The sequence below is a fragment of the Tasmannia lanceolata genome, unplaced genomic scaffold (assembly GCF_043159265.1).
Source record: "Tasmannia lanceolata isolate RefF3 unplaced genomic scaffold, GAP_Taslan_0.1 ptg000004l, whole genome shotgun sequence".
In the NCBI taxonomy this organism is placed as follows: domain Eukaryota; kingdom Viridiplantae; phylum Streptophyta; class Magnoliopsida; order Canellales; family Winteraceae; genus Tasmannia; species Tasmannia lanceolata.
This window is the reverse complement of record NW_027518681.1, coordinates 13,848,326-13,875,864: the sequence shown is the minus strand read 5'-3', so window position 1 is coordinate 13,875,864 and position 27,539 is coordinate 13,848,326. Positions and strand designations below refer to the sequence as shown.

Genomic DNA, 27,539 nt, shown 5'->3' with positions numbered 1-27,539 from the left:
CGACTTAGCCTACTCTCATTGTACCGCGTACCGGGCTACCATCGTACCCTGTACCCGTTCCCGTACCGCGTACCGGAATGAACTGCGTTCCAGGTAACCTTGGTCCGAAGTTAGGTCAAGGGAGAGGGTGTTGGGTTTTAAAGGAGTTGAGTTGTGGAGTTTAAGTGGTGGGCTATGGGGAGAGCCAATAGGATATTAGGGGGATTAAGTTAGTTTTGGGCTTGAGTTATTGCTATGTGGGTGATATGCGGTAAGTGGATTGGGGATGGATTTTAGGATAGTAGGTGATGAACCATTGAGTAAAAGGGTAAGGGTAGGGTTAATGGTGTTAATGTTGAAATCCCCCACATCTAGTTACAATAAAATATGACTATAAAAAATAAAAATAAAGGCACTAAATAAGATAAGACATACACGTTCACATAATTCTAAGGCTAAATCACATCAGCTGTTGTGCGGGACCTTTGGTCCAGCAGATTGAGTCATGGCATATGTACCTTGGACAGCTAGATTGCGAGACTTGGTGGATTTGTGCTTGGCATGGGCGTGCCTTATACTTGGATGAATTTGCAGAAGGCTTGAGGGCCTTGTGTTTGGTGGGCTCGTGATGAAGGCAGATCACGAGAAGTGAGCTTAAAGTGGTGTCATGATGAGGTCAAACTAGTTGATGCAGATAATAGGCCAATAAGTGGCATATTTGCCCATTAGGATTTATATTTCCATGTTATTTAGTTTAGGAATTTATTTTTATGTTATTTAGATTCTAGGATATTTATTTCTATGTTTTTAGTTGTTAGGACTTTTATTTTCCATGGAATTTTAGTTTAATTGCCTATAAATAGGCCTCATTGTATTATGAATTTTAACTTTTGATGATTAATTGAATTAATTGAGATTTCTCCCTTCTAATATTCTTTTCTTTTTTAACAACTGGAGAAGGCTACGTGACTACTTTCTCAAGTTAACTATTATAGAAAATAATAAGTAACATACTTTCCTTTGTGGTCACGTGACTCTTTTATAAAAAATACTTTTTCTAAAGTATTTATAACAGTGACAACAATGATGATACTTGGTAACTTGCTTTACAAGTTACTGCTATGGAAAAAATAAAAGAAAGTCTGTCTTTCACCTTTTCACCGGATATGACCTTCAGCAGGAAACTTGCCTTTCTTGAGATAGCATAAAAGAGTCCCAAAAAATAGAAACTTTTGAAGACTATCCTTCTCCCTCACGGAAATGGACTGGATTTTTGGTGGGGCCAAAAGTTAAGGATCTGTGAGCAAAAAGAGGAAGTTGGATGGGTTTTCAGGGAGAAGAAGAGAGAGGGTATGGGTTCTGGTTGGGCTTTGGACTGACAAAAAAAAGGCTGATGCAATAAGTTTTCAAAGATGTTTGGGCTGGGGTTTTGATTTCGGGTACAGGTATAAGGCAGTGAGACTTGTTGGGATGGCTTTTCAATCAATCAATCTATATTGGTAATTGACTGATAATTTCGAGAACTAAAGATGATGGTCTGCAAATAGTTTTTATTTTTTTCTTGTCTTATTGAAATTTGGTTGGCTACCGGATAGATTTCGAGGAAAAAAAAAGAAAAAATTGGGTTAGAAGAAGATGAAGATGGGTTGATGTGAACCAATTATAACAAAGAGGGTTTTTGTCCTAGGGTTAAAGATGGACTTGGGCTATTGAAGGCGATTCACGGTTCAATCTTTTGGAGTTACCTTGGATCGTTTGCTCTGATACCAAATTTGATGTAGGATTGGGAAGAGAAATAGAAGAAAGGGGATAAAAGGAGAAGAAGAAGAGAGAAATAGAAGAAAGAAGAGAAGAAGAGGAGGAATTAGGGAGAAGAGAAGAGGGAAGAAGAGAACTAGAAAGAAGAGAATATTAGCGGGGAGAAATCTCGATCAATTCAATTAATCATCAAAAGTTAAAATTCCTAATACAATGAGGCCTATTTATAGGCAATTGAACTAAAATTCAATGGAAAATAAAAGTCCTAACAACTAAAAACATGGAAATAAATATCCTAGAATCTAAATAACAAGAAAATAAATTCCTAAACTAAATAACATGGAAATATAAATCCTAATGGGCAAATATGCCACTTATTGGCCTATTATCTGCATCACTAGTAGCACGGGTAGGCTCGAGTGGCTTGTAGTTTATGAGCTTTTCGATAAGGGCGCGAGACGTGTCAGGCATGTAGGGTCTTCGGACCCTTTATTGAAGCAGACTGGCCTTAACATACGGTATGTTAAGGTGTCACATGGGTTTGTCGTTGAGGAAAAATTGAAGGCACGAACAAGGCCACATCAAGAAACCTGCTTCATTCCACTAAAAACTTGAACCTCTTTGCGTTGGTTGCATAGTTGCTCACAACTGTTACCTCTTGTGTCCAAACTGCCAGTTCATCTTTACATTGTTCCAAGCAAAGCAAAATCCTTTACTCATTCTAACCCTTAAATCTCCTTATGTCCATGTACATCCTTCATATCACTGAACGTATGTCTTCCTTCCATGTTGAGCTCCACTTCCAAGTAAATCACTTTGTCCATTCTTGCTATTTCGTCATTGCCATTGAGATCCACAGATCAATATGGTCTAAGTTACTTTATATTGGAAGCCTTTCAACAAAAAAGTTACTCATATTGAATTTTCTTTCCTGCGGAATATGCAGCCGCTTATACAATAAATGAGATAGTTCACGAATATTTCCACAATGGCCTCCCAGCTAGAAGACTGGAACATCCTCAGTTTCTGTTGAGTATGCCAAAAGCACTTCACCACTAGGTGCTGCTCTCCAGTTCCTTTATTACATTCTCAACCGATTGGACTAGTTGACATTATGCTGAAGGAACCAGACAATAAACATCGACCAGAAATACCAGTAAACATGCAGGGTGTGCCAACAACCTCGTTAACTGGTAACATTCTCAAACAATACTCGCCTAGGGTTCCATAATATACTACAAGAGGCTGCTCTCGAGAGCAACAAGGGAAAAACATTAGGAGGTACAATATTGCAATCCTTATTCCCTAATAGGTTGCGCATGATCATGAAATATTCTGTATTTTCTGGTGCCATTTCACATGTATCTGTGGCTCCTTGTTTTATGAATAGCATCTGTACCTTTCCTTGTCGAAGCTAAACTGATACCTGGAACACTGTTCAAAAGCTCACGCTTGACTTAAAATTGGTCTTTTGATTTCCATGTTGAGCTCTGATATCATTGAAAACTAGCTGGTTCTAATGAAAATCAGATTCACATGGCATTTGGAGCACACCCCAAGTTGACTTGGCTGAATCCTGAGTCGATCAGTGTTTTTTAAACATGTGCATTGATGATGCAATTCTTGAGGCTTGTGTTATTTCCACTTACCAACGTGTGCAATTCTGAAAATGAACTGATTTGTCTTAAGAAATTGATAATTATGGACTTCGATGCCTCGCCATTATTATATGGTTAACTGTAATTTTGTGATTGCTTATATTATTATTATCCTTTGACAAGCAGGTCAGACTTCCCATCTTTTGCAAATCCTAGCACCTGGGGTTCGAAAGGCACCCCTGTGAAAGGAGCTGCCGGAGGGTCATTGAGTCGACAGAAGTCGTCTAGCGGCAGGCCTGCCGATTATCTTCTTTCATTGTCACCTGCTTCCGCCCAGTCATCTTCCAAAGGGAGGAAAGATGCTGTAAACAAATATGCAGGTATGTCCATCATAATCCCTTAAATGGTTACATTTCAGGCAATCTCTTAAATGGTTACATTTAAGGCTTCTATTTAAACTTTTGGGTTCCTTTTCTTTTTTCAGAGGCCATGGATTTCAGAGATTGGTGTGAGAGCGAGTCCGTTAGGCTAACTGGAACAAAGGGTATCCTTTTCGCTTCTCTGAAATAATGAATAATAATTACTAACCCTTGTTTTCTCCTTTCCTTTTATGTGGTTGACTTTATCAACTAATGACTCATTTTCAGAGCCAAAATCTTTAATCCCAATTGATAATTATCAGAGGGAAAGCTCAGAAAATCTATCAATTGCATGAGCCTAGCATTTGGTTCAATTATTTCTCAATTTTGATTTTGTCTGTTGTTTTTTCTTAACTTCCTCAATATCAGATACAAGTTTCCTGGAATTTTGTTTGAAGCAACCTACTTCTGAGGCGGAAACACTTATGATAGAGAATCTCAGCTCATTCGATCCTGACCACAAATTCATTGACGAGTTCCTCAACTACAAGGAGATGTTGCCAGCCGATGTGATCGAAATTGCATTTCAAGCTCGGAAGGACAGAAAGGTAGCCGGGTTTGGCATCGATCATGTAAATTCTGACGGTATGGGCACTGTCGACTTTGACCCGGACATCTCAACAGTACCTGATGGATCCAACAAGGGTGGAGGGAAGAAAAAGGTAAAGAAGGGGAAGAAGGTTAGTCCATCAGTGTTAGGGTTTAACGTTGTTAGTAACCGCATTATGATGGGCGAGATTCAGAGTGTAGAAGAGTAGGAAGTTAGAGGCAGAGTGTATATACATTTTCTGAAACATCTGTAAATTTTTTATATCCTTTTTCTCCCTTTTTGGAGGAGCAGCACTGAGTTTCAACTCAAGCGGTTTTGTGGAGAGGTTTTTAAACGGTAGAGTTCCCTCTATCTTGTTTTGGTTATTTATTGAAAGGCCTAGCAAGGTAAATGTGAGGAAAACTGAGAATGATAATCATGTTCAACTGCTTGTGTTTTCCAGCCATTCTTTTTTCTATGCAGGCATAGAGGTGGGGAAGGTGGAGATTGAATTCAAGGCTCATTGTTTTTCTTTTGTGATGGAACTGTTCTCGAAGATTTTTTATATGATCGATGGTTGAAAATAGTACTTGGGCCTGCCAATGTGGATGATCTAAACTATTCATTTGTTGGCCCATGATGCAGATAGATCGTACAAGGAAAGTCTGATCCGAATTCTGACTACTATTTTGAAGTTTCTGTGCCGTCCATTTTACACTAAACATATTGGAGCGTAAGGATCATCATATGGAAAAGTTTTTTGGGTATAGGGAAAAACAAATGAATAAAGCAAATCATTGACCCTTTATCTTGGGGCCCATAATTCCCAATGACTTAGCTCGAAGTATGGATCTCCTCACGATCATTAAATATTATTCCAAACCAAGGGCTTTCAAAACGCTATGATCAATCCCCATGATGGACGATCTTGATTGCATATACAGGCATGATCTTAGTTTCTCTTGAATAACTAGATTAATCAATGTCATTTGATTTGATGGAAGTAAAGGTGTCCCAGGTCTCAATCTGATCTCATGCCTAACGATTTTCATGGCAACCCCGAATATGTTTCACACCAAAGTAAACTTTTATTGAGTGCATTCACCATATAATACCGAATGCGGTACAGAGTACAAACTACCGAGCCACACTTAATATTGGAGACTACAAATTACAAAGTGCAAAGCCATTGAGATAGAGTCCATTAGCTAGATAATTAACTAAAACATAGATTGTTCCTTAGTTTCCTTAATTATGGTAAACAGAAACCTTCACGTCCTTGGCATGTTGGGATTCATCATCGGAGTCAGATGGAGGCACAGAAGATACATGTAGCATTTCATACCCATCATGCATTCGTTTAAGGTCATCTGCATACTTAGAAGCGATATCCATCCCAATTGGCTGTGTAGAACCACTACCCGTTACGTGTAGTGATTGATGGGTGTCCTTGGCATTTTGGGATTCATCATCGGGGTCAGATGGACTCAGAGAAGATACATGTGGCATTTCATGGACATCATGCATCCGTTTAAGATCATCTGCATACTCAGAAGTGATATCCATCTCAATTGCCTCTTCATGGCCATGCTTAGCACCATCCATTATATGTAGTGATTGATGAGTATCCTTGACATATGGGGATTGATCATCTTTAACATCTTTATCCATGGGATCATACATGTCATCTAGCGGTGGATTTACATGGTTCTGTGAGTTGACGAGGTCTTGAACTGGTTTCGTCAATGGGAATTTGGGTGAATCTCTAGCTTCACTCCCATAAGTACACTACAATAAGATCAAAACCACAAGAACTTAGAGAGTTAGATAATTCAAATCATGCTTAAGAACATTAGAAGAAGACTTACAAATAAAACTAGAACATGGAAGAAGAGGCTCCAAGTAGTCAATCTGCAGGCCATTTTGTTCTTTCCTGTACTGCTGCCATCTTTTCTTTAGTCCTCTCTAATTTATAATCGTGGAGTTCTTTACGTGTATAAGCACGGGGAGTATTTTTTTTAATTTTTTGATAAATTTGCGTGATGGATTGGTTCTCTCACCATGTCATGAAATTTTCGTGGCCGAAATAGGAGAAGAACCTTGTCTTCTTTGGGCATGAAAATGGGATGATATTAAAAATTACTTTATAAACGGAAATAATTGTAGGAAAACTGATTAGTTAAATTTTATCGCACTATAATAGGGTGCAACTCACATATATTAGACTGATTGATACTCTGCTAATCGATTTAGAGCATCTATGCAGTGGGCCCATCAAGGACTGGTCACTCTGTAAGATTTATACATGCTATAAGCATCATTTCATCTCAGCCGATAGCCCGATATCCCAGTTTATCTATGTATTGGCCTACGAGAGATCCTATTTGTGAGACAAAGTTTCTCTCACTCCCTGTAATCCTAACGCAGTGGATCTTGTATCCAACCACAAGTATACAAATACAAGGAATTGAGCTCTTTCATTGTATCATATTTAATGCATCCTGTCATCTTAAGTGTATAGAATGACCACCCAATTACAGGATTATGGGATTTTGAGAACCGATTAAATTTGAGTCCAATATTCAGTTTTGGGCTAGCAATCGGTTCTCAAAATCCAAAGCCAACATGGCCTAAACTCCCACAACAGCTGCCATTTCGACAATATTTGTTATTGGTAGTGTCACTTCCCTTATTCATGCTGCACTTTGTCTGACATGTATCATCATCTTCTTCTAATCGAAGTGTTATGGTTCACCGGCAGAAGTGTTGCTGGAGAGAGAGAGAGAGAGCAATGACTAGCGATGGCGAGGGTGAGAGCAATGACTAAAGACAGAACATTAGTGTCAATGGAGTAGATGGGTTAGAGTTACCGATAGGAAGATGAGATGTTCGTTCCACAAATGGGGAATGGTTACTTACACAGGAAGGAAGAGGAGTTTTATTTCGAAAAGGAAAAAGGAGATTTCATTCAATAAAGATGGAAACTGAGAGCTACTAAAAGAATATGGCTATTTTGAAGAGAATACCCCCACTTTACATTGATGTTGTAATTATTTTGAGGGTATTTCTGTGAGATGATTTCAGATCGTGACTGTCCCTAAGGACTTTCGCAGCATGCCTGGATCCTATCCGAAAATCTTCGGATCATATGATTGGGAATCCGAAATATGCCCATGAACCCTCTTGGTATGCTTATATCCTGTTCATTAAAGTTCGGATTCGGATGGTCCATCGGACCGTCTGGATCCATTGACACCCCCTGTTAATAGTTATAGTCCCAGTGCATATGGCCATCTAATCTTTAAGATTAATGTACATAAGTCAACCGCTTAGGTTAAGTTTTCTTGTGGGAAGACTCAAATATTATATCAATTATTAGGCCTTGGGTGGAAATGTACCAAAGCGGGTGGTGGCAGTACCAGCTTCCAGCTGTATAGAAATATTTTAGGAGGAATGCTAGACCAAAGGGAGACCTTGCAAGAAATGAGATGAAAGGGCTCCATCATTGGCTGCATGTCATTCTAATGTAAACGTCAATGAATGTTAAATGCGCTAGAGTGACTTGCAGCTAATGGGGGAGCCCTTTCATCTCATTTTTGCAAGGGCTCCCTTCAGTCTAGCATTTCTCATATTTTAGACGTTGTCACCCATTATTTTTTTTTTTGGTTGGTTAAAATAGTGGGAAACATAATTAAAGTGGGCTGTTACGGAACTCTCTCACAAAGGTGTGTTTTCCTTGCACGTCTAAAAAACAAATGGACGGAAGACTGAAAAACAAGAGGGTAACAAAAAACCGTCTCTCGTAGCGCCCGGTCATCAAGAAGTGACCAAGTCATGACTGTTCAATGGACGGACCATGTAACTCTTGTTCACTACATACCATGCTTAAAAGAGGGCACATGCCGGTAAGCTTTGATTTCAACAATTATATCGATTAAAATTTCGGTTTGTTAAAGTGTAAAAGATAAATAACACCTTCTCCAATAGTTTAAGCTTTTGGAGAAGTTGGTAAGTTAACATGGTATCAGAGCAAAAGGTTCCGAGTTCGAACCTCCTTGATGTCAAAAATCCACATGCAATGGTCAACCCAGAAGTGGGGCCGCATGTGCCACGTGTAGGCCAACCCAAAGAAAGAGGGGCCACACGTGAGGAGGAGTGTTAAAGTATAAAAGAATAAATAACGCCTTCTCCAACAGCTTAAGCTTTTGGAGTTATAGGTAGTTTCACACGGTTTCAGCCTGAGCCACGGTTTCAGCCTGAGCTGAAAACAAAATTTAGGTGGCAATTTCATTTTTGGTTTAAATTTTGGTAAAAATATTTTAATTTTAAATTTTGGTAATGATTTAGATATTTAAGCAAAAATTTAAAACCATGATTATATCTTACCATAATGTCATCCCTTATTTTTATAGTAGCACCCATTTGTGCTTTATCCACATAAGATGTCACCAAGCAATGGGAAGTGATATATCCACATGCCTTATTTTTGGTATATCATGGGGGATTTGTGGATTTTTTCATGGTAGATTTTTGGAAGATCTGTTGTTGATTTTTTCATGGAATATTTTTCGGCATCTCTTTCTTTATCATCTGACTTTTTTCTCCATATCTCCAGTCATATAATTAGAGCATCCATAATCCACAATCCAATCATCATCATAATTAATTAATTTATCACTCACCGTAACAAGTGCAGACTCCTCCTCTGGTTCTATGACGCATGAGGCCGCAAGCTCTGTGGGGTCTTCAACGGCAAGTGATGCTTGAAAATCTCACTCATTTTCACTGTCATTCTCATTTTGGGTAGAGGTTGCTGCATTACCCTCCATCGCTTGGACCAGCAGTCCCGTACAAAGTGTCATCATTTTCCGCAGTTGTAACATTGGTTATTTTGGCGACGATATTTCTTATCTTCGGTGTCTCGTCCTTGTCGAGCTCCCCCTTACTGCGATCCCTTTCCTTTCCAATCTTCTTGATATTTTCGATCACCTCCAGTTCTTGATTTCATAGCATTTTTGTTCTTGAATCCTTTTCTCTTGCTAAACAGGGCCTTGTCATCATTTACTGACGTTGTAGACGTTTGTCTGTCTAAGGCCTCCTAATTGGCTACTATATTTTCCAATTCTATAAGAGTTGGCTCTTTGGCACATCCACGGGTTGCCGTAATAAGCCCGTTATATTCCGGCATCAACCCGTGAATAATTATTCTCCTCATTCGTGCTTCGGAGATGGCATTTGTAGGATCTAATTTTGAAAGTTCTTCACAAATAGATTTAATTTTTGTGATATATTCACTCACTGTCATATCCTTTTGTAAAGATGATAGGAGCTCGTTCTCCAGCCGCTGGAGCTTAGCATCATTCGTTCGTGCAAAAAGAGCCGCTAGTGTGTCCCACGCCTCCTTTGGCGTTTTCACGCTTTTAATGTGTTGCAGTAATTCATCTTGAATAGTTACTGTAAGGACGCACATAGCCTTACCAGCCTTAATCTTCCATTTCTTCAACTCCTCAGCATTAGTAGGTGGTGTTTTCGCCGCCGACAATATCCCACAGGTCCTGTCCAAGCAGGTAAAATTGTACGCGAACACTCCAATTGTTGTAGTTGTTGTCATTGAGCTTCTCCATGATGCTAGCCGAACCAGAAATATTTGCCATCGTGACTTGGTGATGCCCTGCACTCTACCAAGTAAGCTTGGTCCCAAACCAATAAGCTTCACAATCCCTGACTGTATAGTTGCAGAACTTCCGGATAGAACGATCCCTGATAACCTGGCTTTGATACCACTTGTTGAAATTTGAGTGGTAGAAGAACTAATTTTATTCAATATAAAAGCTCAAAAGTACACAACTTGCATACACTCAAAAGTTTCTCACCCACAATCGCTTTGCTCGCATCACACACACTCACTCTCTACTTATTGTGAAGAGAAGCTTTGAACTCTACATGCCCAAATGGAAGGGGATGCCTCCTTTTTATACTTGCTAGAGATGCTTCCCAATTATTCTAGAATGGTGGCTACACTCTTCTAGCATTAGATAATTCTAGAAAGAAACATCTAGAGCAATGCTTTAAAAAAAGGGGATAAGGAAGAGTGGAGAAATTTCTAGAGTGGAGATCGTCTTGGAAAAGGAGAAAGAGAATTCTAGAAAGAGGATTCTAGAAATTGAGAGAAAGGGAGAGAGAGAGTCGGTGCACTCTTAACAATTGGCTTGTTTCTGCCTGCATCATTAGCTTCTCCTATTGCAGTAATAGCGGCTTGTTTCTATAATAATAGGAAATTTGTTTGTGTGACAGTAATAGTGGCTTGTTTTTGCATGCATAATTGCATAGATATAAGTAGTTGCACTTGATGTTTGTTTTTGATGGGTAAGCTGAGGTTTAGCGTGGGGGGGGGGCTACCGATTTATTTGATAAAGAGAAAGATGATACAATGATAGTACAAAAACAACCCTAACTTGAAACATGCGAGAGAGGGAGAACTAAGGCTTAGCACTTGATGTTGATGCATTTGTTTTTTCTTCTTTCAAAATGAGCCATAGGGAGAATGACTTAGGATGTTAGTAGATTCATTGACAATTTTTTTTTATGCTTATTGGACTTTTGGTGGATGGATTACATTTAGTGCAGAATTTTTTTTCCTGGAAGAGTGAGAGAAACAGAGGGGCGATAGACAAAATCGAAAAACAACAGTGAGAGAGAGAGAGAGAGAGAGAGAGAGAGAGAGAGAGAGATGGGGGGATGTCCGTACTGCTCGAGTGCGCAGGAAGCGCGTAGCGGCACCACGTCGTCAGGAGGGCGTTGGATAACGGAGTGCAGGTCGTGCGGGCGCGTGGTGGAGGAGCGTCAGGCCCAATCCCACGACCTCTTCCTCCTCCAGGCCCAAGACTCTCCTCTCTGCATCGTCACCCCAGACCTAGCCATCCAACCCAACAACGAAGAAGACAACGACGAAGACCCCTTCAAGCCCACGGGCTTCATCACCGCCTTCTCCACCTGGTCCCTCGAGCCCACCCCTCTCGTCGCTCGCTCTTCCTTCTCCTACTCGGGCCACCTGGCCGAGCTCGAACGAGCCCTAGACTCTTCCTCTTCTTCTTCTGTTTCAATAGACAATCTCAGGGCCTACTTACAGATCATCGACGTGGCGTCGATTTTAGGGTTGGACCACGACATTTCGGACCACGCGTTCCAGCTCTTCAGGGACTGTTCCTCCGCCACCTGTTTGAGGAATCGCAACGTCGAGGCGCTCGCCACCGCTGCTATCCTTCAGGCTATCCGAGAGGCCCAGGAGCCCAGGACACTGCAGGTATTTCTTCTTTCTCTTGAATTGCTATTCTGATTCCCTCTCTCTCACTTTCTTTTGGTGAGTTTGAATTGTTGGTCTTCGAATTGGGGATTTGAAGGTTGGTATATTAGTGGGGTAGACGTAGATGAATTTATTTTCTTTTCCTATATTTGGGTTTTATTAGAGGTTTGGTATTTTTATATGAGAGATTCAATGATTGTTCTTCTTCATCTTCTCTTCTTTTTGTGAGTTTGGAATTTTTTTTTTTTTGTCTATAAATTGGGTCTTTGAAGATTAGTAGTAACTTGGGCAGGTATAAATGGAGGAATTGGTGTGTTTTTTCCCCTTCTCTCAATCTCTTCCTTTCCCCGTGTCTTTTTTAGTTTGGAATTTGTCTAAGATGGCAGCTTGGAGGCTAACTTGTAGAAAGTAAGTTTGAGAGGTAGTTTTGTTTTCTGATTAAGTTTGGAACTTTGGATTTATGTTCAAGGAGTTGTCTCTTTGAAGTCTTGGCAAGATATTGAGCTTTTAATAACGGTTCTACTTCTTATTTTTAACATTTTCTTCTTGTGAGAACTAGGTTTTATTGGGGAGGTGGAATTTTGGGCAATTGGGTCTGGAATCTGGATTTCATATGGGCATTCCCAGTTCCTTCTCTTTTATGCAAAAGCATGGGATTATGGAGCTCCTCCTTCTCTATAGCGATAAGTTTGTAATTCATGATGACTTGTTATGTATTAAATAATGGATCCATTCTATTATATTTTTTTATATCCATTAATCAGCATCTTATAGTATGATTCAATGGAATTGCTCATCATCTGTCTGCTGGACTAACACTCTGCTTATCTGTTTAAGATTGCATTGTTGGTACATGTTTAGACATCCTTACTTACATTTTTCGGTGCATCATCCTTGTTTTGTGATTTTGATGCACATCTTATGGGTGTTGGGATCAGTCAATGTTTCATTAACCCGAAAATAGTGGAAAGAAGAACATCCACTAATTATTTGGATTTCGTGTCAATTGTTGGAGAATGCCAGTGTAACTGGTATGTGTATGCCCGAGGAAGGGAAGAAGTTCGGGACTAGTTCTTACAAGCTGCAAGAAAGAGTTGTAATCTTGCATTTAGAGTGATAAACTTGCTTCCTTGCTTGATATTTAAAGTGATGTGACCAAAGATCCAGCTGCAAAGATCATGCGAATTAAGAGCTGCTGATGAAGATGAGGGGTGCTGGGCAGAAACGCAAGGGTGAGTAGCTTCAGATATCACTATCTGCAAGGTTTTTTTGTTTTAGGAAATTTGTCCCAATTCATTACCTCCAAAATCTGACTTTGAGAATCTCCAGATTATCAGGGACCAGAGATTAAACAGTCCGGGGAAGACCAAAGGGTATGTTTGGTTGCACAAACACTCAGCATTCATTGGAATTTCAAATGCCAATGAATTCTGATTCCTTGTTGGTTGCCAATATTGCATTGAACTTCCTTCTGACTCCCCAACATGTTCTAGACATCACTATTGCTTTTCTGCCCATGTAGTTCCCATGTGGCAATAATGTCCCCTGTACTCATCTTCGAACCAAATTCTTCCAAAAAGTAATTTTTGGCAGGAGATTAGTGGAAAAGGTCTTGTCTTTAATACCTTTCTCTCTCTTCCCTATCTATCCCTTCACTCTTTTTTTGGGTAATAACACCCCTACTTTTTCCACTACTCTATGAGAGAACTACTGCACAACTAAACACTACTTACCATTATCCCACTATTTTTCTAGACAAATCAAATGCTTGTGTCCTCCCTTTTGACTTATTCAACTACTCTCCGAGCCATCCACTCGCAACCAAACATAGCTAAAGGGTTTGGATCAATAATTGTTCAGGGGAGTTCATTGCGAAATCGTTCTACCATCACTTGGTGGATGGACCTGCATCCTCTGGCTATCCGTTTGTCAGAGTGGGAGATCTAGGCTCATCCCGGGTCTGTGTGTTTGGATGGTTAGCTCTTCTTAATAGGATCTATGCGGCCCAGACGGTGGATTTGTTGTGTAGCCGGCTTATGTTTATCATAAATCACTTCGCTTTGTGTGGAGGCAGGGGAATCCGTTGATCATATTTTCATTCACTGCACGATGTCGAGGGAGGCGTGGAGTAAGTTGTTGGGAAGATTCAGTTATCCTGGGTATTCCCTGAGAAACTCATTGATCTTCTAGAAGGTTGGTCCATGGTCCCTTGGAAAAAGAAAGGGAAGATCCTCTAGTATGTCTCTATGTTGGCTACCATGTGGGTGATCTGGAAATAAAGAAATGCCAGAGTGTTTAAAGGATTGGTGAAGAGCCCTTTGTGTTCCTAAAAGTGACTATCTCAACTATATCATGGGTGAAGATCTTGTCGGCCTTCCGGTTTGTATCCGCTTTTGACCTGTGGTATGGGTGAGAGCCTTGCACCAGCTTGGAGGTAAGGAGTACATTCATCCAGGAATGGAAGCTGCTTGGCCCAAGACTATTAAAACTCAACTTTGACGGGTCTAGCATGGGCAATCCTGGCCCAATGGGGATAGGAGGCTTGCTCAAGGATGAGGAGGGGTTGATAAACTGGGCGTTCTTAGGCCCTATAGGAGTAGCCGACTCTAGCGAAGCGGAGGTGAGGGCTGTTCATCAGGGGATCAATCTTCTCCGTCGAGACTCCTTAGCCAATGTGGTGGTGGAAGGGGCTGCCTTGAATGTAATTCGTTGGCTTAAGAGGTCTCATTCTTTCTCTTGGAGATTCGCCCCTCTCTTTAACGAGGTCCAGGACTTATCCCGTGGTTTTAATTTTGTCTTTTAGCATATAAGAAGGTTTGCGAATGGAGATGCTGACCTGTTAGTCAGGGAAGGAGTGTTTAAGTCAGGGCTCGAGCTATTTGATTTTCTACCTCCATGGTTTTACTTGTCTCTTTGTCCTCCTCTATCTTACGGCGGAGCCAGGAATTTACACTTGGAGGGGCCGGACTAATTTACACTGGCCTCCATTGGTCATTGGGGGGTGGGCATGGCCATTCAACTAACCAAGAATGCATGTACATGCCATGAAGCATAAAGGGATTTTGCAAGTCATTCGGGGGGGGGGGGTCGCATGCCCCCCCTCATGCTATATGTGCCTCCGCCCCTGGGAGGAGACTCCTCTCTTTACTGTTGTGGTGTGCTTTTTTTTTTCCTCTTGTATTGTGACCATCTCGGTCTTGGGCATTGTCCCATTTTCTTAATAAATTTTGCAGCCATTCAGAAAAAAGGGACCAAAGATCATATAACACCTCAGTTTTCCACCATCTCATATTGAATATTAGAGATTTCAGTGGAATTTTTTTTTTTTTGTGAAGTGAAACCTGGACGAAAAACTGACTCAATCCCGTTTCTTAGCCAAAGGGGAAACCATTGAGAACTAGTTCGGAAAGGAGAACACCCCCCCACCCACGCCCCCCTCTTCTCCTATCTTTTCTTTCTTCTGATATCCGTTCTTTGGCTTTCTTCCCTGCTGCCTCAGCCTCTTCACAAGGTCGTCTTCTTTTTTTAGCCTTGGAGATTTTCAGACCTTTCTTGACCGTTTCCTCTATCTTTTTCAACCATTTACTAGATTATTCTCCGGCATTCCTTGATCTTTTCTTTTTGGGTGAAGTCCGAAATGTCTGATATGGAGATGTAAGATCTTTTGTTCCTGAGTTAGCTTTCTGGGGTTGTAACTGCCAGAGTATGCTGACGGCCTATCCTATGGATATACTTCTTGATTAGTCGTACGCATGGTTTTAAATTTCGGCCGAAACGTTTCGTTTCGGCCGAAATATTTCGTTTCGGCCGAAATATTTCGGTTTCGGTGGAAACCGAAACAAAATTCACTGTGAGTCGGAAAAGTACCAAACTTCGCCGAAACATTTCGGAAATTTCGGCCGAAACGTTTCGTTTCGGTAAAATTTCGGTGAAATTTCGGAAATTTCGGTGAAACGTTTCGGAAATTTCAGTGAAACGTTTCGGTGAAGTACAAAATTTCGGAAATTTCGGTGAAACGTTTCGGAAATGGTGAAATTTTTACAAGATTTCGTCCGAAATTTCGTACCAAAACCGAAACGTTTCGGTTTCAGTGATGACCGAAACCGAAACCGAAACCGAGATTTAAAACCTTGGTCGTACGGTTGCTCCTTATGCATTGCCAACTTCTGGGTTATTGCAATTTCAGTATTTCTCTTGTGGGTTCTTGCGCTAGCTACAAAGCTCCAAAGACATAAATTGGGTGAAGGAGAATTGTGGACACCTGTATAGATTAGCCTCTGTTTTGTCAAAAAGAATTTACCTTGTGAAATTGTTTGAATCAAGGTTGCCAGAGCGGGAATCGAAGAGACTCCTCTTCTGATAGCGGGAATCGGGGGGGGGGGGGGGGGCGCATGCCCCCCCTCATGCTATATGTGCCTCTGCCCCTGGGAGGAGACTCCTCTTTTTACTGTTGTGGTGTGCTTTTTTTCTCTTGTATTGTGACCATCTCGGTCTTGGGCATTGTCCCATTTTCTTAATAAATTTTGCAGCCATTCAGAAAAAAGGGACCGGAGATCATATAACACCTCAGTTTTCCACCATCTCATATTGAATATTAGAGATTTCAGTGGAATTTTTTTTTGGTGAAGTGAAACCTGGACGAAAAACTGACTCAATCCCGTTTCTTAGCCAAAGGGGAAACCATTGAGAACTAGTTCGGAAAGGAGAACACCCCCCCACCCCCCCACGCACCCCACCCTCCCCCCCCTCTTCTCCTATCTTGTGAAATTGTTTGAACCAAGGTTGCCAGAGCGGGAATCTAAAGTGGGAATCGAAGGCTCCCAGGGAAGAATCCTACTCAAGGTTGCCAGAGCGGGAATCGAAAGCGGGAATCGTAGGCTCCCAAGGAAGAATCCTGCTTCCTTGGTTTGAACCTCATAGATAAACTGTCCAATGAGTGCAGAGGTGCAGTATATTTAGATCCCGGGTATTTTCTTTCATGATTTTTCTCTGAAGAACGTATACAAAATCACACGATATATTATTCAAAGAGGCATTTTCTGTTACTGATAGAATTGGCATTTATTGTTTGGCTTCAACTTTGATTTTAGGCAAACTCCAAAGTTTTTCTTCTTATCTTATTTATAATGATTCCAAAATTATTCTTTTCCATCTCTGTATGAATGGGACCATAACTACATCTTTTTTTTTCCTTGAATTATGAACTACATCTAGAAAGGAAAGGTTCTCATTTGATTAGCATGCCATAAATTTATTCTATATCCTTGTGAAGCTTAGTGGCTGACCTGATGCATCTCAACATCACTACTGTCCACTCCCTAGTTAATCCCCATATATCCAAGCTCACTTCCTCTGTTAACAGGAAATCTCTACTGCGGCCAACCTTCCCCAGAAGGAGATCGGAAAGTACATCAAAATACTCGGTGAAGCCCTGAAATTAGGCCAACCCATTAATAGCAATTCAATATCAGTTCACATGCCGCGCTTTTGCAGTCTTCTCCAACTGAACCAATCTGCTCGGGTATCTCCCATAAGAATGACTCCACTGCAAATGCATAACAGTTTTGTTTACCTCGCTCATATAAGCATGTAACTCTATTATGATCTTCTCAGGACCTTGCAACACACATTGGAGAAGTCGTAATCAACAAATGCTTCTGCACACGTAGGAATCCGATTAGCATCTCTGCGGCAGCGATATATCTTGCATGCCAACTAGAAGACAAACGCAAAACCCAGGCTGAGATCTGCAAAGTAACGGGTCTCACTGAGGTTACTTTACGTAAAGTCTACAAAGAGCTGTTGGAGAATTGGGACGATCTGCTCCCCCCTAACTACACTCCAGCCGTTCCTCCAGAGAAGGCATTCCCCACAACTACTATCCCTTCATGCCGTTCTTCGACTCCTAAAGTTGAAACACTTGAAATTTCTTCTCCTTTGAGTGTTCAACCAGATAAAAATCAGAAGACTGACCGAGGCATAGATATTAATGAAGCACAGTCTAACACTTCAGATTTACAGCGTGTCGATAGAGACCAAAATAGTAGTAATTGTACTCAAAAGGCAGCTCCATTTTCTTGTTCCTCTGCTTCCGATGGGAATCCAAACCCATGGTTGTTTCATGCTCCTCAGGGATCCAGACCTCCTTATCTTCAGTTCTTGCAGCCACAGATGGTGCCCAGTTTTGGAGGGGGGCCTCAAGGTGTTGGGATTCCCAACAGAGGCGAGGAGTCCGATGGAACTAACCTGCACTCACATTGTCCCTGAATTTCTCGAATGGTTGCTGGTACATAAGGGAGGACTCTTTCATTGAAGTTTTCAATGATGTCTGTTTGTATGGCTTCACTGTCTATATGTTTTTGGGGTGTTATTTGATCTTTTGCTTTCTAGTTTTCTCTCGTTCTGTTTTTTTCCTGTGTAGTGGTGTTTCAATTGTTTGGTCCGTTAGGGTACCTAGCTGCAGTAAGATGCTCATCAATCGTGCATAATCTTGAAACAAAAGGGGAATGATATCACCCCCCCCCCACCCGGATGGATAAAATCCCCCCATTTAACGTTATCCGTTAAAGAAAAATGTTAAAGGGCGTGAATTTATCCTCAAGCAGTGAACCATTCTCATAGAAACCGTTGGGTTTTTTTGGGGGGGTGTTATCATTTCCCAAAAAAAAATTGTAGTGTGTATTGTGAGCTTGTGGTCTCTGATTGTGTAAGAGTTTTAAAGTATTGTTATTGTGAGCTTGTGGTCTCTGATTGTGTAACAGTTTTGAAGTATTGTTTTTTCTGGCCTAAATGGATAGAGATACTATATGGCAGTCCTAGGAATGAAATCGAGAAACAAGTTCGGCATGCCTAGGAATGTCAAAATTTTGAAGTCATAGTGTATGAGATTTGGGGGAGTTGGCAAGATATAAGAGATTAGTGTGTTCCACCTTTGGCATACGGATTTGGACCTGGAGAGTGACTCAACCGGGAGGAGAGGAAGGATATTGACTTCAATTATGTCGTAACTGAGGAATTCTCCTTTCGATTTCTTCTCCATCTCCATCTTTCTTCTTCAAATGGAATATAAGATTGGACTCTTACCCTTTTCAAAAAAAAAAAGATTGGACTCTCAAGGACCTTTTAACAGAAACTCCTATATCGCTGTAATTTGGTGTGAAAACAAGTCCTGTTGATCAGAGTTTTTCCACAATGTCAGTTTAGCATCAGAAAAATCTGCAATGGGCTGCTAAGCAGCAAAGATGGTGTGCAAAAAACATCTACCAAACAAAAAAAATACAGTGAAACAAACAATCTTAATTAATAGACTTCTCCAAAGAACCTGCATAAGGATTGTTATTTATCTTTCAACAACAACAACAAAAAAAGAAGCCGCATAAGAAAACAATAAACCAGAAGGACGAATTAAAATCTCTGTAAACAATGATGAAAACATGTTGAGCCCAAGATAGTTTCACGTGTCGGGTTGGGTCTGATTTTTAACGCAGATTTAATCCTGCGGTCTTAATTCATCTTAAACCTGTTGGCCTTATTCATCATAAACCTTAAAACTATATCAGATATATAACTGAACTTGATTTAAACGGGCTACAGAAGTAATAAAACTGATTTAAACCTGTTAAAAACATAACAAACCTGATCCAAAGCTGATATAAACCTGCTGCAAACTGATTTAATTCAGTTCGGAAATAAATAAGTTCAAAACTAATTTATCAATTATTCTTAAGAACAGGGAGTTTGAAAGGCTTCCACGAAGCCCCGTATGCTTTACGAATTGATGACTTTTTAGTTCTATCTATGATGCCAATTGCGAAAATGATTTATTCGAGTATTTGTGCAGCGCAAAACAGGAAAGGGGACAGATCCCAACTTGCTGGGAAAGCGAGTGCCCCAACCTTTCGGAGTTCTTTGAATATGGTATGTGATGAATTCAATAACCTAAACACCTAAGATAAATCAGTGATGAATTCAATAACGAAAAAATCTAAGAATTCAATTCACCCTAAACATGTTTTCCTAATCAACAAATAAGTACCAGGACAGAAAAATAGAAGCGGTTATAAAATTATTAGTCCATGAGAATTCATTTCACCCTAAATATATCCTTGAAATGTCAAGAAATGGCTATAAAACTTTATCCTTCATGAGAATCACTGAAAAATTAGAAACGGGTTTCCTTTTGGCTGGTTCAAATAGAACACTAGACAGACCAACCACTTGAAGATCAACAAAATTAAGTAGCAGGACAGCAATGATCTTTCAGGTTTTCAGGGAAATGGAAATAGATTAAAGGATATTATTTCAAGAGCAATTAAAAAGAAAAGAATCATGCAACAATATGGTGATAACATTAGTATTATAGTGATATCATTGTTTTTTTAATTTTTTATTAAGTGATGTTATCACTATAATACATTAGTATTATGCAACAATATGGTGATAACATTAGTATTATAGTGATATCATTGATTGTTGGATGATTCAATATTTTGTTTCGAACATTACACTATCTATCTATTGGATTGTGCTATATGTAGAATATAGGAGGAGATTGTTTGGTATATAATATAACCCATGTATGTTCTAATATAAGCCCAATAAGATAATGGACCGGTGTAGTGGGCCTATTTGGGCTAGAGCCCACTAACCTATTAAAATCCTAGTGTATCTAATATATATAGGGGCTGGAGGCAACAAACTTGGTATTCCAAATTAGATACCTTGGGTGTAATGCTTCAAGCAACCTCTTGCTTGACCTAATTACTCTAACAAGATATCCATATTCATGAAAATGATAGTTCTAATAAAAATTCAGAAAATTAATGAGTCCCATGAACAATGTCTGTTCCTGCGGAACCATTAACAAAAAAAAAAGTCTATTGTAGTTCAGAAAATAGCATGATCATAGTAGGACACGAAAGAAAGGCCTTGGAGACCACAGGAAACTAACGTGATCAGAGTAAAACACAAATAAATTTAATATGCAATTGCAGAAAAACCATTAGGCTGTCAAAAAAAATTATAAAATCTCATCAAGACGAAGAAGAAGAAAAACCCAAGAAGAAGAGGGATAAGAAAGGGAAAACTTTACTATACCAAGAAAAAGAAAAAAGAAACCCCAGCTTACTTACCAGAAAAAAAGAAAGGGAAAACTCTCTTCGATCCTCGAGGTGGAGATGTGCGGCCAGAGGGTCGAAGATAGAGAGGGAGAGAGAAGGAGAGGGAAAAAGAAAGGCGAGAGAGAGAGAGCCCACTCTAGTGTATATATGACTACTCTTTTACACTAGTGGAGTATGTCCCAAGGAAAAAAATGGGTCAGAAATATCATTTCGTTTTTTGTGATTTGTAAGTTGTAACGCCTAATATTGGAGTTTTTCGAAATCGACTAGATGTTCTTCAACACTATTGGAGGCTGTCCCAATGAGACGTGGAGTGTTGGGCTGCGTAAGACTGTAGAAGTGCTGATCGAAGCCCAAAACATATATATGATAGGGCCTACATGATGGACGGTTCAGATCTTGAACAGGTTAAGTTGAAGTGTAGAACATTGATGGAAGCTTGGTTCTCCATCAAAGATGCATCTGGGTTTATCTTGACAAATTCAGTTTCTGGAGGAACCCAGCTACATTGTTTCAAATTTTGGGCCCGCGTGATTTATCTATCTTATTATACCGAATCCCTACATCTTGTTGCTAGCAAATGAGAGCACAAGTAAGGAAGCTCCAAGTTGGAGGCAATTTGGCGATGCCTTTCAGAGGGGATCTCATCGAGGTGGAGGATCCTCTCTTGTATTGAGATAAGAACGGCACAGAGGGTGTGCTGCTGTGAGTCTCCTTCTGTTCAAACACTCTTCTGTTTCTTTCTCACCAGACATGGTAAATCATATTGAATGGGCCCAAGGAACTACAGGATTTTGAAGTCTCACCTGATCCCATGCACTACGAGAGGAGAACTGCCCATTAGGGGAGGGTTTCCAGATGGCCTTGCCAATGATGTAGCAAACATGGTATTTTTCTTCCAAAGAGCTACGCTATTTCGGATTTTCGTAATCAATGGGTGGCAATCCTTTGCAGTAAGTCTAGTAGTCACAAGGGGGAGACCAATATATTTGATGGGGAGCTTGCCTTCTTTGAGAATACGTGATTTGTAAGAAATAAAGGTCATGACGAACAATTTAGGGTTTCTTAAAAAACAAAAAAACAAAATAATTAAAGGGCAGGTCATACTATAGGTCAAAAAAATTATTCAAGTAGATGGTTATAATTTTGATTACTCAACATGAGAAAACACAAATAAGATTATACTTTGAGGGGGCGGTTCTTAGTTTTGATTTAACATCTACTTGAGGGTAGATGCCGTTGGAATCTCATATCTCCTATGTATACAAATTGGTATAATGAATGATATTTTTAGGAAATTCAAATGATGAAAATAGGAGATATGAGATGCCAATGATCATCACCATTGATTCCTGTATAGTATAAATGTATATGGCGAGATTTGTATTTATAAGGTTTTAAATAAACTTGGGGGGGGGGGGGGGGGGTGCGCCGCGTTACTACCATGTTGTTCAAATCATTTAATTCATTAGTATCAATACATAGCCATATATAATGCGGGCTTCCTCGGGAATACCCTTCACTCACTCGGATGTAGTTCTTTCAATTTTAGTCCAACATATCGGGTAGGTGTCTGCCTAACCCCAGCTTACCCATCAATACACAAATAATCATTGTTATGATATGGTCTTAATGATCAAACTTGGTCCCACATGGATGATCAAGACCATTGATTTGTTTGATCAACAAGCGACCTTCATAATTCTAGTCCCATGACACACCGCATATGCCATTTTTAAGATCCATAAAGACAAATTAGCAATTTAGCTTCTTTATCGGGCTCATAAAGATGTCTTACTTATCAAGGTTTCTTCGTACATGTGAGAAAAAAAAAACATCTTTGGGTTTAGAAGGTATTCCACATTTAGAATTTTTTTTCAATCTGTAGAATATATATTTGAATACATTAAACGCATATCACCATATAAAACATAATAACATATAAATTCCTTTGATAAAAATTGTTTGCTATGTAATATTTCTTTCTTAAGATCGTTGTTGTTTCAATTCCGCAGTTTAGAGGGAAATGGTAGATTTAAGGCTTATTTTGAGGGATGCCATTATAAATTGAATGTCCTAAATAAAACGTGAACTCAATGGTTCAATTCACTTTTTTTTCATGTGTAAATCAAACAATGGAAACGGAAAATTCCGAAAAAGTCTTATTTTTCAAACTTATTCGAGAAAATTCTTGCAATGCAAAACAGAATGAAATGGAAAACACATATATTAGTGAGGATGAAGCTTTCAAATGGATACAAATTGAAATTCACTGCCGTTAGTTTTGTTTTTCATAAAAAATGAACCAACCAGAGGACATAAATGTGCTTCTAGTGGACAAGTATTCAATAAAACCTAAATCGCCAATAGCCAATGGACCCGTCAAATATTAAATCTTAATCTGACGAAAAGAAAGTACGAAAAATAATTTGTTTTATGAAAATCATTCCATAGAAAATAAAATTCCATTGTCTACTATGTTTGCAATTTTCCTTTAAAAACATGGAAAAAACCATGAAAAATGAGTTTTTTTTTTTTTTTTTCCTTTTGATTAGTGAGTGGGGTTAGGCAGAACCCAACCAGGTACAGGAGAAAGAAAAGAAGAAAAAACAAATTACAAATTACAATCTAGCATAAGAGGTCCCAGCCTGGTCCTCAGTAGCAATGGCCTTCAACTCAGGGGAGATGCGAAGAAGATAGAGAAGTCCCTCTATAAGGATAGATAGCTTTTGAAAGCATGTCCGCAGCCCTGTTGGCTTCCCTCCATATATGGGTGACCTTCCACCACTTAGATTTATAGAGGATTCGATGCATCTCAGCTAAGGCCCCTCTTCTCTTCCAAGGGCAAGGAAACAGACCAGTAATGCTGTTAATAGCATGGAGAGAATCAGATTCAATCCAAAGGTCTTAAACCTGCATGGACCCAGCTAGTGATACACCTTGAAGAATGGCAAGGAGCTCGAGTTCTTGGATGGTCGTTGGGTCTCGGGGGACAGAAAACATGGTGATGATATTTCCCATAGAGTCTCTAAGCAGCCCTCCAATGGATGCCTCTGAGCCGGTGAGAGAGGCATCAGAATTCAGTTTCATGCCATTCCCAATTGGGCTCGAGGCATCAGAATTCAGTTTCATGAAAAATGAGTTCTCCAAACGCTGGACAAGTCACTTTCCAAAGAAAAATATATTCCCGTTTCTTTTCTTTCCTTTTTCTTCTTTATGTGTGAGGAAAGTCAAAAGTCATAGAAGAAAACTCGAATTTGATTAATTCACAGTCGAAGGTCTGTCATGTGAGTATTAAATGGCAAGGGGGAAAAGGAATTTATGTTATTTTACTTTGATTTAGGGAAATGATATCTGCGCCCAAGTGTCTGGATAAACAAGGTGTAGTATTTTAAGGGATTTCAGAGGATATTACGGTTCTCAAAATGTTCTTTAAACCCTTTAAATGCTACACGACAAACAAGTGGAGCGCATGTTTATTGAAACACTTGCGGCATGTTTATTGAAATTGGGACAGATATCATTTCCCTTGATTTAATATTTGGTAAGAATGGTAGAACAAGAGAAATGCAAACCCATCATCGACCATAAAACAGTTTCCTGGAGGACAGATTTTAAAAAAGACAAAGCCCAATCAATTTTCCAAAGACGTGTAAAAGTCTTTTGTCTCTTCCACGGTATCTCTTTATTGAGATTTTATATGAACCAATCACCAATGAATGAGCGAAAAGATAAGGAAGGAGAGGCTGGAAGTAACAACAGATGGTAAAATACGAGGAAAAGCCCATTTCTAGTCCATTTTTCAACGCGGGTTTATCTGTCTATTTCATTCACATGAAACCACATTACCACCCCGTGAATATATTTCCCATTTTGCCTCTTCTTTCATAAATTTCAGACATTCAGTACTACTAAAAGCATAATGTAAGTGAAGCATGATTATATTGAGGGAAATGACATATTCACCCCTTTTCTTCCTCCGGCCAACCCCTTGTAGTGTAAAGAGGGAGTCATAAATACACTAGAAGGGGTGGCCCGGGGAAGAAAAGGGGGCGAATATATCACCCCCCTTATATAAAATGTACATAAATTTCCCAAAATACCCTCACAGGTCTCAACCTTTACTGGTGAACATGCTCCTTGTTGCTTGCAGCCTCAGTGTTTCCAAGCTGAACTTCTCCAGTGTTTGCTTCTTTGTTCACGTTTGATTTCCACCTAGGCTTCTCAAAGAGGGACTCCATATCTTCTAGGATTTTGCCTTGAGTCTCAGGAAGAAATGTGTAGAAGAAAATCCAGGCAACTATGGCGATGCCAGTGAACAGAAAGAAGCTCCCTCCGATAGTAATGGCATTGGATAGAGATAAGAAGGTCATAGAGATTACACCGCTGACCACACGATTTGTTCCCACACCCATGCTAGTTCCCTGCGCTCGTAGCCTCAACGGGAAGATCTCTGAGCTGTAGACCCAAGTGATTGGCCCGAGGCCGATCGAGAAGAACGATACATAAGCTAAGATTGTTACGATGCAAAGTACGATCGCCCAAATGATCCTCTCGTCGGGATGATGAGTGATTATCGTCAATCCAAACCCTAATCCCGCAAGCGAGGCAATCATTCCGGCGACGCTAGTTAGAAGGAGGGGCCGCCTTCCAATTCTATCTAGTAGAAATGTAGCAACCAAGATAAAACATGTTTTTGTGAACCCGACGGCCACAGTGGCAGCTAATAGGTGGTTGGTTCCCTTAATTCCGGCCTTCTTGAAGACACGAGGGCTGTAGAGGACGACCGCGTCTATGCCGGAGGCTTGTTGGAAGAAATGAATTCCGACTGCAGCGATGAGGATCCGGCGGACTGCTGGCGTCGGTCTAATCAAGAGATCCATCCAAACACCCTCCCCGTGGCTTCGTTTTGGGACGGAGACCACGTCGTCAATGCAATTTTCAGGGATTCCGGCAGCTTCTTTGATGTCAGCGAGCCGCAATTCGGCTTCTTCTTTGGTGTCGGAGGTCTTGGTAAGGACCTGTTAAAGTATAAACGATTAAATAACACCAACTCTAACTGCTTAAGCTTTCAGAGTAATTGGTTGTGTCCTAAGTTCAAAACCCAGCAATTCCTTGATATTAAAATCCATGCATACGGCCAATCCAAAAAGGAGGGCCACACATGAGGGGGAGAGTTAAAAGTATAAATGATTAAATAACACCAACTGTAACAGCTTAAGCTTTTGGAGTAATTGGTTGTTTCACCCTACCTGTCTGGCATCGCCAAGCCGGCCTTGCATAACTAGCCACCTGGGGGACTCGGGCATTGCGAGGACTCCGATGGCTAAGAAAACTGATGGAACTGCACCGAGCCCGAGCATCAATCGCCAGTTGATGTGCTCTGGGAGGCCTGAAAAAGCATAATTCGAGACATATCCGAGCAATATTCCTCCATTGATGAATACTTCGGGGAAGGAGGTGAGAAAACCACGGGAAGAGGCGGGGGAAACCTCGGCAGTGTAGACGGGTGCGATCATGAGAGCATAGCCAACGCCAACGCCCGCCACAAACCTTCCGACCATTAGGAAGGCATAATTAGGTGCAAAGCCCATCATTAGTGCTCCGAAAAAGAAGATTACAGACGCAAACACGATAGTGTATCGCCGGCCGATCCAGTCCGATGTCCTTCCGGCGGCTGCCGATCCAAATAGAGAGTAGACGTTAAGACTACCCACAAGGAATTGTACTTTAAGATCATTTATCTTTAGATTATCTTGGATGTACAATATAGCTCCGCTCATCACACCAATATCTGATCAATACCAAAAAGAGAGAGAGATTCAGTACATTTTTTTGTATCAATGATAAAATAAGCATAGAAAAGGAAAAGATTAAAAAAATAAGTATGTTTTATTTTACAATTACTTAAAAAGAAATCCATGTTAAAAAATTAAATTAAGAACCAAAAAGAAAAATAGAAAAAGATAGGTGTAAGTCAAGAAAATAACGGAGATTCAAATGTTTGGCATATATTACAGTACAATACTAAAATAATTTCCAAATAAAATAAAATAAAAGACGAATAAATAGCCTTGAGATCTGAAAGAGATTCAGAGAAAGAAGAAACATTGTATAATACAGCTTCAAGTCTTCAATAAATAAAAGAGAAAACCTGTTTGAAGGAAAACCAAAAGAAAAAAAAAAAAACTTTTCTTCTAGAGCTACAAAGCTTGAATTCTTCTACAACCACCAAAAAAAAAAAACCCGGCCCCCATTTCTTTTCACCTTACAAAAAAAAAAAAAAAAAAAAACTCACCATAACCCAAGAGAATGGAAGTCATGGAAGCAAGGACCGCGCATGCTATGGCATACTTGTTCCTTCCTGGCTTCTTCTCCGGTGCCTTCCCTGCAGGAATTGAGTTCCGAGATGCGTCGGAATCGGCGGTCTTCTGGTCATTCCGGTCTCCCATAATCTCCTTGTAGAGAAAGAGAGATTTTTTTTTTCAAAGGGGAGATATTGAAGCAGCCACGGCCACTCCTTGGAGAGCTTAAATAGACAAAGCTCAAGTCACTCGTGGGAGTATTACTCAACCTAATATACCGTAATATGAGGCTTAAGCAAGGTTAGATAAATTAGAATGTGCATTAACAGAAATACCCTTTGTCCATGCAATTTTCTGACTTAGGCAGTTGAGGTGTAGACATTTCTGTCACTCTGTACCTTTTTGTCTTTACGTTACGTTCATACTATGAGTTGTCACTCGTTAGGGTATTTTCCAGAGTATTTTCCAGGAAAGCAATCATTCATCATATCAACTGTGGACCTTCCAGTATTAGACAGGAGGATGGTCG

At 40.1% G+C, this 27,539-nt stretch overlaps 5 protein-coding genes across 6 annotated transcripts in view; 2 read left to right on the top strand and 3 right to left on the bottom strand.

Moving 5' to 3' along the window:
• LOC143875592 (protein ESSENTIAL FOR POTEXVIRUS ACCUMULATION 1-like) overlaps positions 1-4,821 on the top strand; it is a 32,163-nt gene extending 27,342 nt beyond the window's left edge. Inside the window, exons 8-10 of one of the 2 annotated variants that reach the window (XM_077377187.1) lie at positions 3,519-3,715; positions 3,820-3,879; positions 4,124-4,821. In XM_077377187.1, the coding sequence (XP_077233302.1) occupies positions 3,519-3,715; positions 3,820-3,879; positions 4,124-4,512 (646 nt within the window). In that variant the 3' untranslated portion in view covers positions 4,513-4,821. The remainder of the gene's footprint in view (positions 1-3,518; positions 3,716-3,819; positions 3,880-4,123) is intronic. The other variant, XM_077377188.1, reaches the window with a different exon arrangement.
• A 528-nt stretch (positions 4,822-5,349) lies between these two features.
• Positions 5,350-6,294, bottom strand: LOC143875593 (uncharacterized). Its single transcript, XM_077377189.1, has 2 exons — positions 6,152-6,294; positions 5,350-6,071 (listed from the first exon to the last, which is right to left on the bottom strand). The coding sequence occupies exons 1-2, from the start codon at positions 6,203-6,205 to the stop codon at positions 5,532-5,534; spliced, it is 594 nt and encodes a 197-aa protein (XP_077233304.1). The 5' UTR covers positions 6,206-6,294; the 3' UTR covers positions 5,350-5,531.
• A 3,087-nt stretch (positions 6,295-9,381) lies between these two features.
• LOC143875669 (uncharacterized) lies at positions 9,382-9,894 on the bottom strand. The gene has a single exon (XM_077377275.1). It carries the CDS (start codon positions 9,892-9,894, stop codon positions 9,382-9,384), a length of 513 nt encoding a protein of 170 aa, XP_077233390.1.
• An 839-nt stretch (positions 9,895-10,733) lies between these two features.
• On the top strand, positions 10,734-17,984 carry PBRP (plant-specific TFIIB-related protein). The gene is made up of 3 exons (XM_077377185.1): positions 10,734-11,586; positions 16,949-17,107; positions 17,200-17,984. The coding sequence occupies exons 1-3, from the start codon at positions 11,014-11,016 to the stop codon at positions 17,851-17,853; spliced, it is 1,386 nt and encodes a 461-aa protein (XP_077233300.1). The 5' UTR covers positions 10,734-11,013; the 3' UTR covers positions 17,854-17,984.
• A 6,492-nt stretch (positions 17,985-24,476) lies between these two features.
• PMT5 (polyol/monosaccharide transporter 5) lies at positions 24,477-27,240 on the bottom strand. Its single transcript, XM_077377184.1, has 3 exons — positions 27,004-27,240; positions 25,958-26,499; positions 24,477-25,726 (listed from the first exon to the last, which is right to left on the bottom strand). The coding sequence occupies exons 1-3, from the start codon at positions 27,155-27,157 to the stop codon at positions 24,827-24,829; spliced, it is 1,596 nt and encodes a 531-aa protein (XP_077233299.1). The 5' UTR covers positions 27,158-27,240; the 3' UTR covers positions 24,477-24,826.
• Positions 27,241-27,539: the final 299 nt, after the last annotated feature.

Bases quoted from the DNA above. Each gene is read 5' to 3' on its own strand.
- PMT5 (XM_077377184.1), bottom strand. From the start codon at position 27,157: ATGGGAGACCGGAATGACCAGAAGACCGCCGATTCCGACGCATCTCGG. The intron at 26,500-27,003 runs GTGAGTTTTTTT...GGTATTGATCAG, and splicing joins TTCCATTCTCTTGGGTTATG to ATATTGGTGTGATGAGCGGA. The intron at 25,727-25,957 runs GTAGGGTGAAAC...ATACTTTAACAG, and splicing joins GGCTTGGCGATGCCAGACAG to GTCCTTACCAAGACCTCCGA.
- LOC143875593 (XM_077377189.1), bottom strand. From the start codon at position 6,205: ATGGCCTGCAGATTGACTACTTGGAGCCTCTTCTTCCATGTTCTAGTT. The intron at 6,072-6,151 runs GTAAGTCTTCTT...ATCTTATTGTAG, and splicing joins TCCATGTTCTAGTTTTATTT to TGTACTTATGGGAGTGAAGC.
- LOC143875669 (XM_077377275.1), bottom strand. From the start codon at position 9,894: ATGACAACAACTACAACAATTGGAGTGTTCGCGTACAATTTTACCTGC.
- PBRP (XM_077377185.1), top strand. From the start codon at position 11,014: ATGGGGGGATGTCCGTACTGCTCGAGTGCGCAGGAAGCGCGTAGCGGC. The intron at 11,587-16,948 runs GTATTTCTTCTT...CTCTGTTAACAG, and splicing joins AGGAGCCCAGGACACTGCAG to GAAATCTCTACTGCGGCCAA. The intron at 17,108-17,199 runs GTATCTCCCATA...TGATCTTCTCAG, and splicing joins AACTGAACCAATCTGCTCGG to GACCTTGCAACACACATTGG.